The sequence below is a fragment of the Pavona decussata genome, unplaced genomic scaffold (assembly GCF_977016875.1).
Source record: "Pavona decussata unplaced genomic scaffold, jaPavDecu1.1 SCAFFOLD_91, whole genome shotgun sequence".
NCBI lineage: Eukaryota > Metazoa > Cnidaria > Anthozoa > Scleractinia > Agariciidae > Pavona > Pavona decussata.
The window spans coordinates 2,249,491-2,261,802 of NW_028145508.1; the positions used below are offsets into that span (position 1 = coordinate 2,249,491).

Genomic DNA, 12,312 nt, shown 5'->3' on the forward strand with positions numbered 1-12,312 from the left:
GAATCTCAGAAACACCCTCAGAAGTATGTGTTTTATGGCAGCTGTTATCAGTAATTTATGCACCTCGCCGCCTTCTCTGTCACGCTGCTTCTGTCCTATAATACCTGATTTTAGAAACTCCTGGGCTTATCAATTTTAACAGCAACAAGACGATCAATCGCAACAAAAACGTAAATTAATTGTTGATATTTCAGTTGCAAGAAGGCTGTTGGACTCCTGTTGACACCTAAACGATTTTTTTGACACCTTCTATCGGTGCACGTTCTGTGTTTGATTGACTTCTATGTACACTTCCTTAAGCAATCGGGTGCCGGTGTCCTCTCCAACAAACGCCACTCCACCCATTCCTACTAGCCAAGCTACACTCAGGCTTTCACTCTCTCGCCCCAACTCTCGCGCAATCAAAAGATTAAAAACGCCCCGGTGGAAGGGGGACTCGCATATAGAAGTGACGGAGGTGATCGTCGGAAATTTTGAAACGACCACTGAAAGGTACTGGAATTCTGTTTCGGTTGGCGTGGTCCGAGCAATTTTTTTTTATCCCTGAGAGGAACCAAATCAATGGACAGACATTTACTTCCTCTCAAATTTTTCGGCTTAATACCCTAAAAGGTACCACCACACCTCTGACGGAAGTCATTTTAGATTTTAGCATCCTAAGGGGTACCAAACCACGAATTTTACGACAATCACCTCCGTCACTTTTATATGGAAGTCCCCCGCCCCCAGGAAAATGCCTTATTACGAAGGAAAAACCCAAGGCAATCCTGGCTTGTTATTGGCTTGTCGTTTTTAGGGGACTCGTATTATCTCCTCCCATACGAGTCCCCTAAAACTCGACTGCGTGAGAGGCTAGGCTTGTTACGAGGAATCCTATTCGTTTCTTTTATCACTAGATACTATATATAAACAAAACTGATTGCAGGCCTGACACTACGTCAAGGAGCAATAATTTATTTGGGCCAAAAGTTCAACTAGTACAACAAGGCTTCTTCAGGGCGATAGTAACAATGAGAAAAAAATTAAGGGCGCTTTAAAGTTTACATTTGAACGTAAACAGAAATGGCTAAGTAAACGAATGTACATGACATAGCGTATTATATAACGGTTCATAGGATACATGCTGAAGAAGTTGAAAAATACTAAAAATGATTAATGACTAACGTTCATTTCGTCTTTACTCTTACTTACTTGGGCATATTGCCTGTGCCACGTTGCCAATTAGCTTAGGTACATCAGAAGCCTCGGAAACAGAGAACTTTTCTTTGTTTTTCAGTCTTTTCAGCTCTTGGTCGTATTCTCTGGCATCTCCTGCGGCCACTGTGTAGATCTCAAATCCCCTCGACTTTAGTTTGTCAGCTGGTATATGCGGATCCCCCGGCTTGGTTTGAGCGCCATCGGTCACGATCACAATTACCTATGAAAGTGAAGTCAATCACCATATACAACCGAACAAAGAGCAAGACTGAAGCTCAAGACTGCAAATTAGCGACGATGTTTGCCTAATTGGACCCTTTGAGGAATGTGGATCAAGTAATATTTCTAGGTGCAATTTCTCATTTCAATTCACGTTTCTCTACTTCCGTTCTATTATTCCTTCTTTTCTCTCATTCTTTCTTTTCCCGGATGGGAGCACCTCTCGTAATTGGGTAGATTGTCCCGGAGTGTTATCCGCAAAAGCAAACAATAAAACGATAAAGTGGAACGACATACAATACGATACAACACTATACGTTACGATACGATACATTGTGAAACAATACCATATATGCATAGTTAGCCTGCATGACAGGACCTACAACAACAACAACAACAACAACAAGCTTTATTTGCATGACTATAACAAATACAGTATTGCAAAAGCTATTCATAGCTAATTATTGATTCGTTAACTAATTCTTAAGGTAACTTAAAATAAAATAAAATAAAATAAAGTAACTGAAGCCTTTGCTTATTTTAAACTTTCCATAGAGTAGAAGTAATCATTCCGGAGAGAAGTTTATCTCTCAATTCGAAGCACCAGGAAACAAATGAAATTAATTGAGTGTTTATAAAATAGTCTGTTGAGTTTATTATATGCGATAGTAGAGTTTCTTTTACTAATAGTCGGGTAAATGGAAGGCTAGGTTCTATTTTAGAAAAGAACATATCTCTTAAAGAAGAGTAACTTGGGCAATCTAATAAAAAATGAATTTCGTCTTCAATGGTTTTACGGTTGCAAACATTACACACCCTTTCATTACGGGGTATGTTGTCGTATCTTCCTGTTTCTATCAAAAGCTTGTGGCTGCTTATTCTTAGTTTCACTAATGCTTTCCTAGAAGCGTTTTTCCTTGTGAGATCTAGATAAGCAGAGGGGCCAAAAGTTTTTTTGATTGTGTAATAAAAGCTGAGTTTTTGTGAGTGTTGAAGGGTTTGGTGCCAATAAGAGATATATTTCTTTTTCATAAGATCTATATATTGTTTGATGTTATTTTCATTCAATGTGTAATAATTAAAGTTGGGGAAATTATAGTATTCACTCATCTTCATGAGACTGGAGTAAAAGCTAGTTTGACCGCTATAATGAAGGTCAACAGATATTCTTAGGGATCTTTTTGCTATAGAATGTTCATCCTTTCCTTGGAGGTAGTGTACGTAATTAAGTATCTTTTTATTTATGTCAACGATTAGAGGAAATCTGCCAAGTTCAGCTCTACGTGCAACGTTGGATGACTTATAATGTACTTCTAAATAGCATTTACAGAAATGTAAATGTGTTTTTTCATTTCTGGAGCCTTCCCACGACTTAAAATCTGATTTAACAAAGGCACCCCACACTTCACTATTGTAGGTTAGAATTGGCTGAATCATTGTGTCAAAAATTTTACATGCAAGTGAAGGTTTCAGTGTACTAAAATCAGTGTGTCGTCTTAGACTGAAGAAAGCATGAAGAGCTTTTTGTCGAAGATGTTCAAGGGAAAGTGTGAAATTTCCGGAAGACGAAATGCGAGTTCCTAAGTAAGTGTAATCTTGTACTATATCTATTAATTCATCGCCTATGTGAAAGGTATAATCGCATTTTTTTGTGCTTTTTTGAAAAATCATTATCTTGGTTTTCTTAGGGTTTATATTTAGCATCCATGAGTTGCAAAATGATGATAAACTGTTAAGGCAATTTTGTAATCCCAATTTTGATCGTGACAATATAATTAAGTCATCTGCATAAAATAATGAGCTGAGTTTGGTGCCATTTGGTAGTATAAACGGGTCAGACAAAATATTGTTGAACGAAAAGGCTAAATCATTAACATATAGATTAAAGAGCAGAGGACTTAAAATGCAGCCTTGACGCACACCTCTACTGTATTGAAAAGATCGCGTTTGACTATTTCCAATTCTAACAGAACACGTAGAATTCGAGTATAAACTTTTGATAATTTTATAGAAGCTTCCTCCGACATTGATTTGTAACAACTTGTACATAAGTCCATCGTGCCAGACAGAATCAAACGCTTTCTAAAGTCCACAAAACATGCGTATACTTTTGTTTGGTGAGATTTGACATATTTATCTACTAGTGTTCGTAGTGTAAAGACATGGTCTGCTGTTCGATTTTTTGCTAAAAAACCAATTTGAGATTTATGAAGAATGTTATGCGACTGAACGTGTTCGGGGAGTCTTTGATTGAGAATTGAGCAAAATAATTTACCAAGACAACTAGAAATACAGATTCCACGATAATTTGAGGGATCAGTCTTAGATCCAGTTTTAAAAATGGGTGTAATAAGACCATCGCACCAATTTTGAGGCCTTGTACCTGAGCTAAAGGCCTTGTTAAATAGCTGTAAATAGACTGGCATTAACTCGTTTAAGCTAGATTTGATCATTTCATTTTTGATTCTATCTGAATACGGAGATTTATTGTTTTTTAGCTTTTTTGCCGCTTACGAATTTCAAGTTCAGAAAACGGAGGAGGTGAGAGAGGGGGCGAAGCCAGGTGAGCGCGAAGGAGGCTCAAGGAGGAGGAGGCTTCAAACCTAAGGCTTTTCATAAGTACAACCTCGGTTAGCTTGAATTCAAGTTAGCGTGCACAGGAGCATTCAAACAACAGTGCAAGTCGTTCTCTAAGTCGGGTATATTATATGACATGCAAAATGAATGACAAAAGATAACCTACCTTTCGAACTCGTGGGTCTTTCCTGTAGCCGTACGAATTCGTCTCTTCATTATAAAGTTTGTCATTCGCATCTCTTAACCCCAAGTGTAACTGTGTATTAGCCCCTGGCACTGGTCCAGGAAGTCTAAGTACTTTGTCAACGACGGTATCGGTGTCTTGTCCCTCGTTGAACCCAAATTCGACGTTAGAATCCCTGCCGAATTTTATTACGCCAACGTGCGTTCCTTCAGCAGACACGTTCAGTAGCTTGGTAACTCCAGCGACAAACTCTTGGACGTCGGGCCACGCGTTTGTTATGCTACTGGACGCGTCCAAAACGAAACCAAGATCGAGAATACATGGATCGTCTACTTTCTCTGTTGGAGAAAAAGGTTAACGCATACAGTCAAACCCTATAACTGAAGAACCCGGCTTATTGTGGCGTAACGAGATTGCTACGGAATAACAGACAAAGGCCAATTTCAAAGTGCAAACATCTTTCGCGAGGTTGGCTACGTTCATACTAGTAGTTTTTGAACCCAGGATAACACCATGCCCTTATTTTGGTACAGTTTTTGAGCCGGAATGTCGCGAAGCAAGCATAGGTACCCATTCCCTTTGCAAGTGATTTTTGATAGATTCAGCGAAAGAAGAATGATGCAAGCCTTGTACGCTACCGCTGCGCCCGCGCTTCGGTTTTAGAATGTTTACGGTCGTGGGTTACCTCTCATTCGGCTTAATTTTCGCACCACTCCAAGTACATTAGGGAACTTTAGCAACGACGACGTCAAACGCCATCGCGATTATTCCAACTCGCCTTAAATGTCAAATATAGATTAAATTTTGAAATCTTGGAGACCGCACCCAAATTTAGAAATAAAAATAAAAATTCGTCGTCGTGAGTTTACGTCCTCCATAAAACGTGCCATCGGAACATTTCATCAGATCGTAGTCAACACTCGAAGAGAAATTTCGTATCTCCGCGCAGTCATGTAATATCCTTTTAATTTCTGTACCCATCAGAGAGGCTGAGGAAGTCATCTGTCTTCCGGGGTGTGTGGTGACAAGACTTCGATTTCACACGGAAAAGTATTGATCAGTGAGGAAGGTGGCAGGAGCTAAGCAATTTTTCAAGACGAAAGAACTGTAAGTTTGACTTTTCATCAGTGAATGACATGTTGACAACCAAATTCTTAACAGAGAAAAAGGTGTCGTGCAAGTTAAGAGTGGCACGACGAGTGCAGGCGTGACGGGTGAAATGATAGCTCTTTGTAAAGCGATAATTGAAAGATCAGTCGATAGCTTAAATAAACAACCGTTTAGTAAACGCTTAGCGAGTGAAATCTAATGATCCTGATGAAAAGAACTTCTGCTGTGCTGAACGCATGGTTCCTTTCTTATTTACCGTCATGTGGGAGCGAATTTAGTTATTTTGCCTTCTTTTGTGAGTTCAAACAGGAGTCTGGTTTAGAACTGACATACTCCTTAAATAATATCAAGAAGGAAAAAAACGTTTAATTCCACAGACACATCCTGTAACAACGTCTTCTTTTTACGTTTGTCGCTTTACCACTGGAAATGGTAGGTGGAATTAAGCCGGGAATTAAGAAAAAGATTGACAAAGCAATCATGTTACTGTTTAGTTCTCCGAATCGTTTTGCTGAATGCCGGGGAGATCTTATTCAAATATCATCCACAAAGATCACTTCTCCGCATGAAAAACCCCAATCAACTTAGCATTTTAAAAGATGAGTATTCTGCACTCTCTATCCATTCTTGGCTTTATTTAAATATGACTTTTATAGGTTTTCAAAGAACATAGATGGAACTGAATCAAACCTAAAGCAGACAGATTTCCAGACAGCAGACAGAGGATTGGACTTGGGACTCTTTACACCACTACATCAATAAACACAGTATTCATTCATACTTACGGGTTGTGGACGCCTTGAAAGAAAGGCTGCCAAAAAGGAACAAGTAAATCCAGCAAAGTAAAAACATGGCTAGTACTTGTACCGTGGCATGCTAATGACATTACTCTCATACCACTAATGCTTTTAAGTTTGAACGAAACTAATGGCGTGGGTAAGCGAACGCCTAACTTCACTAACCCATTTGTGAAATACGAGTTGGTGTCCTTGACTTCAGGTGTTTATTTTGGAGACGTACACAGATTCCAAATAATCCACGCAATACTTTAATATCACCCTTGAGGGGTTAAACTCCCCCACCCCCCACCTCCCGAGTTTTTGATAGGTTTTGAAGGGCAACGCTAGTCATCCCTTTTCCAGACTGTCATATACCAAATGTAAGAAATGCAAAACATATTTCATGTTTCTATTTTGTTATGGAAAAACACGTTGAAGTTTGAACGCGAACTGTGACAGGCGTTTCCAATTCGAGCAAACCTATCGCCTTTGTAAAAAGCTCATGAAACATTACCGGCTTTCAACCAATCAGAGCGTGTTTTCACTTATAAAGCGAATAAAGCGTGCTTTCACTAAATATTTCTACATGAATAGTTTATAGTATTCAGATGTAGGTTTTTTCGTAACTTCCTCGGACTAAGGAAAATATTACCTCCCTTTTGATCTTTAAATACATACTGGAATTTTTATAATCGACAAACCAGGAATAAGGCGATGACAATCGGAAATATATTCAAAAAGCCGTAGTACCAAAATTGTTTTATTATACTTAAAAACTTCTTTCGAGTTTTCATTTACATTGTTACTGCCGGATGATTGTAGGTTTCTGTCCGTCTAGAGTTTATACACACCATGGACGAGGCGAATTTGTAAAGATGAGCCTTCTGTAAATTCTGAATGGTTTCTTCAAGTCCAAGAACGCGTTAGCAGTATTATTGTGTTAACGACATTTAGAAGCAGTGAGAGCCAGGAAGTGGGTTTCGCCGGAAAGGATACGGTAGTGTTTATTAGAGACAAAAACACCAAGCTAAATTCAAAGTCAAATGATTTCCCTGAAAAAAATATAAACGGTATGCTAACAAGATACTAAGATAAAGATTTTTTCGTTCGAATTTAAAGCACGTAGTTTCAAAGGAGCGCCTGTCTTCGCCATTTGTCTGTAAAACGCCAGCCAACAGAAAATTAGATCACACGCTTTTCACTACAAAGACTTTCCGCACCATGACTTCCAAAGCTCACCGTTTGTTCTGATTTTGAATACTTTCAGAAAATTAGGTGAGAATAATTTAGCTATTTACAAGACCCTTTTCCTTGATCTGGCGGCCACCTTCAATAAAGATGCATTGTGGGAGTCTAGGGGGCAAAGCCTGCATCGGTAAGAAAGTCCAAAAAAAAAAAAAAACCGGAATTTTCTGTGCAAGAAAAAACAAAACCTCTAAGTTTTCCGTGTGTGAAAACAAAATGTCAGACTTTTTACCTCAACACTACATCCACTACGCTTCTTCACAATCCGTTATTTATTCTGCTTAAGGTTACCCTAATAAAAGTGTTGGCCCTGGACGCCCGGCTCCCCAGTGCATTACAATTAATGATAACCGCCAGATCGCCAAAATGGTCTATCGTATGTCGCAAATCCTTCGGTATGAGTGATTTCTACTCCAAATACTCCATGTAAGACACAAACAATACTTGGGCAAAATTGGATAAGTAAAGGTTTAGATATACTAGTATTCTATGTTAAATCTGCTCCTAAGTTAAGAACCATGAAAATGACTATAAGGGAACAATGCTATCCATGGGCATAAACATGTTATAAAGAATAAAATTAAACCATTTAAAAGCTGTATGAAAACATTACGAAGAAGCCCTCAATTCAAAAAACAACCGTGTAATTGGTTCCTTCGGTCGTGCGGTCATATCTAATGTCTATATGTACAGAGGACTGAAAATTAAAACTCTAATAAGAGATACGCACTAATAGCCCTTTTCAAACTTTTTATAACCGTGCAATTGGCTTCTTATGCTGATCTTTCGGTTATGGGGCTGGGTCGACTTTCGGTCATGTGGTTTGTTCATTTCGGCTGGTATACATGGGGTTTTTTGTCTGATTATTCGGTTAGTCTCTCAATGGCCCTATTGGTTTCAGCCTTATGTTCACACCTCTTTCCGTCTGTCTGTCCCTTCCCATATAAATCCGTATGGTTCAGTTATTTTCACTAGTGCTACTAGTGACACGGTTTGTTTTACAAACAAATTAAAATTTTTATATGGGCTTAATCCTAAAGTTTAAAAGCTATATTAAAACATCAGAAGTTTTCCCTTCGTGTTTTAATATTAAAGCTGCAATGCTATAGAGAGAGACTTCATCTCTCTCCTCTGATCTGGCACACAAAGATGAAAAGAACTTCTGTACGCTGACCGGGTGGTTTCTTTCTTAAGTTCCATCTTGTGGGAGTGAATTTTTTTTTGGTTATTTTGTCTTGTTTTGTGCGTTCAAACAGGTGTCTGGTTCAGAACTGAGATATTCCTTCACTTGATATCAAGAACAAAAAAAGCGTTTCAGTCCACAGAAACATCCTGTAACAACGTTTTCTTTTCGCGTTTGTCGTTTTACCACTGAAAATGGTAGGTAGAATTAAGCCGGGAATTAAGAAAAAGATGGACAAAGCATTCATGTTACTCTTTAATTCTCCGAATCGTTTTGCTGAATGCCAAAGAGATTTTATTAAGATACCATCCACAATAGGTTAATGCGACTTTTAAAGGTTTTCAAAGAGCATACATGGAACTGAATCAAAACTAAAGCAGACAGATTGCCAGACAGCAGACAGAGGGTTGGACTTGAAACTCTTTACACCACTACATCAATAAACACAGTATTCATTCATACTTACGGGATGTGGACGCCTTGAAAGAAAGGCTGCCAAAAAGGAACAAGTAAATCCAACAAAATAAAAACATGGCTAGCACTTGTACCGTAGCATGCTAATGACATTACTCTCATACCACTAATGCTTTTAAGTTTGAACGAAACTAATGGCGTGGCCGGATAAGGGAACGCTAAGCTTCACTAACCCACTTGTGAAATATGGCTTCGTGTCCTTGACTTCAGGTGTTTATTTAGGAGAAGTACACAGATTCCAAATAATCTACGCAACACTTTAAATATCACCCTCGAGGGGTTAACTCCCCCCCACCCCCACCTCCCGAGTTTTTGATAGGTTTTGAAGGGCAACGCTAGTTATCCCTTTTCCAGACTGTCACAGACCAATTATAAGAAATTTTAGAGATTTTTCAAGTTTCCATTTTGTTACGGAAAAACACGTTGAAGTTTGAACGCGCGAACTGTGACAGGCGTTTCCACTTCGATTAACCGTAGCAAACGTATTGTTCAGTTGCCTTTGCAAAATAGCTCATGGAACATTACCGGCTTTCAACCAATCAGAGCGTGTTTTTGAATGGAAAACCAAAATAATCAGTTCTGGTCTGCTGAAAACCTTTAATTGAAATGACGTTATTGCTCAGGTATTTGTTTACCCGCACACGGACGATCTGTATAAATTACACGAAATCATTAGTGCTTGAAAAACAACCGCGGCTTGTTGGCGGAGCACCTACAGCGATCAAGGAAACGATATACTGCATCTTAATCTTTCAAAGCAGCAAAGCAAATATGTCTGTGAAGGTAAATTGGCAGACAACAAGACACACTATCAGAGAAAGAACCAAGTTCATGTTCAACAACCATCTCTTCAGTGATGTGAAGTTTGTGGCTCGTACGAGCGATGGTGAAAGTGAAAGTAAGCGAGCTATTCCTGCTCACAAGTTCGTGCTGTCGATTGGTAGTCCTGTGTTCGAAGCCATGTTTTACGGTGAGTTAGCAGAGACCAGAGACACTATCGAACTTCCTGACTGTGAGTACGATAGTCTATTGGAGTTTTTTCGATACATGTACAGCGATGAAGTGAACTTAAGCGGAAGTACTGTAATGGGAGTGTTATACTTGGCTAAGAAATACATGGTGTCTTCTCTTGTTGACAAATGCACAAAATATCTACAAGATAATTTAGATGCATCAAATGTTTTCGACATTCTGCCAACGGCTGACAAGTATGAAGAGAAATACCTGGTGGATCAATGCTGGGAAGTGATCGATAAACAGACAAAAGCGGCCGTCGATTCGGATGGCTTTGTGACAATTCAAAGGTCCATACTTGAAGCGGTAGTCGTTAGAGATTCCCTGAGAATCGAAGAAGTCGATTTGTTTCAAGCTGTTGATTTTTGGGCAACGAAACAATGCGAAAAGAATGGTTCAACAGCGAGTGGCGAGTTGAAGAGAAGAATTCTCGGTGAAAGAATTATTAAAGCAATACGATTTCCAGTGATGACTCAAAGGGAATTTGCAGCTGTTGTCGTTGAAAAAAGAATTCTTACTCCAGATGAACTGGTAAGATTTTTTCAGTATTTCAGTTCAACATTGACTTCTCCAGTGGGATACACAGAAACTAAGCGATCTGGTCCTGTTCTTCGTTGTCGCAGATTTGAATCGGTTGCGGAAACTGATTGGTGCTACGATGACAGACAGGACTTTGTAGGTTTTACTGTGGACAAAGACATCACCTTACTTGGAGTATGTCTGTGTGGAAGTAACAGCAACGACTACACGGTAACATTGAAACTGTGGGACAGAGATACTGGCGAACTAGTTCAACTAATGTCACAAGTTACAGGAACGTTTTCTTCTAAGCTTTTGGAGTACAAAGGAAGTAACTATTATGGCTTTAAAGTTTTGTTTGACTCTTCGGTTGGTTTAAAGAAAAATACCGAGTACATAATTTCAGCTTCTATAACTGGCCCACCATCTTGGAAGGGCGTTGGTGGCACTGCAAGTGTTCAGACGTCTGGTGTAACATTTCAGTTTCGTATGGTTGTTTTTTCTCCAGACGGTTTTAGATCAGATGATCTGATTGGTCAATTTCCTGAATTTCTGTTCTATGTTTAAGTTTGATTTTAAATTAAACGGTAATTTGATGCAAAAACCATCGTTTCTGATTAGATTTCTTAAATCTCGCTGCTTTCATGCTGTGAATCGATTAAGACAGCATTTCAAGACAGCATTCCCAAGTGTTTTTAAAAACTTTAAAAAGGTTACAATTTTTCCAACCTAACTTCACCTCAGTTAGGTTGGATTCAAGTTAGCGTGTATCAGGAGTTTTCGAACAACAGTGCAAGTCAAGTCTCCGTGTCCTGTCCCTCGTTGAACCCAAATTCGACGTTAGAATCTGTGCCGAATTTTATCACACCAACGTGCGTTCCTTCAGCAGACACGTTCAGTAGCTTGGTAACTCCAGCGAGAAACACTTGGACGTCGCGCCACGCGTTTGTTATGCTACTGGACGCGTCCAAAACGAAACCAAGATCGAGAATACATGGATCGTCTACTTTCTCTGTAGGAGAAGAAGCGTAACGCATACAGTCAAACCCTTTAACTGAAGAACCCGGCTTACGGTAGCGTAAAGAGATCGCAACGGAATAACAGACAAAGACCAGTTTCAAAGTGCAAACATCTTCGCGAGATTGGCTACGTTCATGCGAATAGCTTTTGTACCCGGGATTGGTACAGTTTTTGAGCCGGAATGTCGCGAAGCAAGCATAGGTACCCATTCCCTTTGCAAGTGATTTTTTAAAGAGTCAGCGAAAGAAGAATCGTGAGTTACTTCTCAATGGACTAGTTTTCGCACCACTCCAAGAACAATATGGAGCTTTAGCAACGACGACGTCAAACGCCGTCGCGATTACTCCAACTCGCCTTAAATGTCAAATGCAGATTAGTTTTTAAAATCCTGGAGACCGCACCCAAATTTAAAAAGAAAAATAATAATTCGTCATCGTGTGTTTACATCCTCCATAAAACATGCCATCAGAAAATTTCATCAAGTCCTAGTCAACAGTCGAAGAGAAATTTCGTATCTCCGCGCATTCATGTAATATCCTCTATTTTTCTGTACCCAGTTGAGAGGCTGAGGAAGTCATCTGTCTTGGTGTGTGCTGACAAGACTTCTATTTCGCACGGAAGAGTATTGATCAGTGAGGAAGGTGGCAGGGGCTAAGCAATTTCCAAGTCGAAAGAACTGCAAATTTGACTTTTCATCAGTGAATGGCATGTTGACAACCAAATTCGTAACAGAAAAAAAGGTGTCGTGAAAATTAAGAGTGGCACAAAGAGTGCAGGCGTGACGGGTGAAA

General features: G+C 39.4%; 2 protein-coding genes across 3 annotated transcripts in view; one reads left to right on the forward strand and one right to left on the reverse strand.

Annotated features, from left to right (window-relative positions):
- The window catches only part of LOC146474189 (uncharacterized), a 65,033-nt gene extending 58,879 nt beyond the window's left edge, over positions 1-6,154 (reverse strand). For both annotated transcript variants that reach the window (XM_085117473.1, XM_085117471.1), the window contains exons 1-3: positions 6,073-6,154; positions 4,160-4,515; positions 1,192-1,417 (exon numbers count right to left, since the gene is read on the reverse strand). In XM_085117473.1, coding sequence (XP_084973599.1) covers positions 1,192-1,417; positions 4,160-4,515; positions 6,073-6,139 — 649 coding nt within the window. In that variant the 5' untranslated portion in view covers positions 6,140-6,154. The remainder of the gene's footprint in view (positions 1-1,191; positions 1,418-4,159; positions 4,516-6,072) is intronic.
- Positions 6,155-9,669: 3,515 nt separating this feature from the next.
- Positions 9,670-11,068, forward strand: LOC146474190 (BTB/POZ domain-containing protein 6-like). Its single transcript, XM_085117291.1, has one exon. It carries the CDS (start codon positions 9,740-9,742, stop codon positions 11,066-11,068), a length of 1,329 nt encoding a protein of 442 aa, XP_084973417.1. The 5' UTR covers positions 9,670-9,739.
- The last annotated feature ends 1,244 nt before the right edge of the window (positions 11,069-12,312 follow it).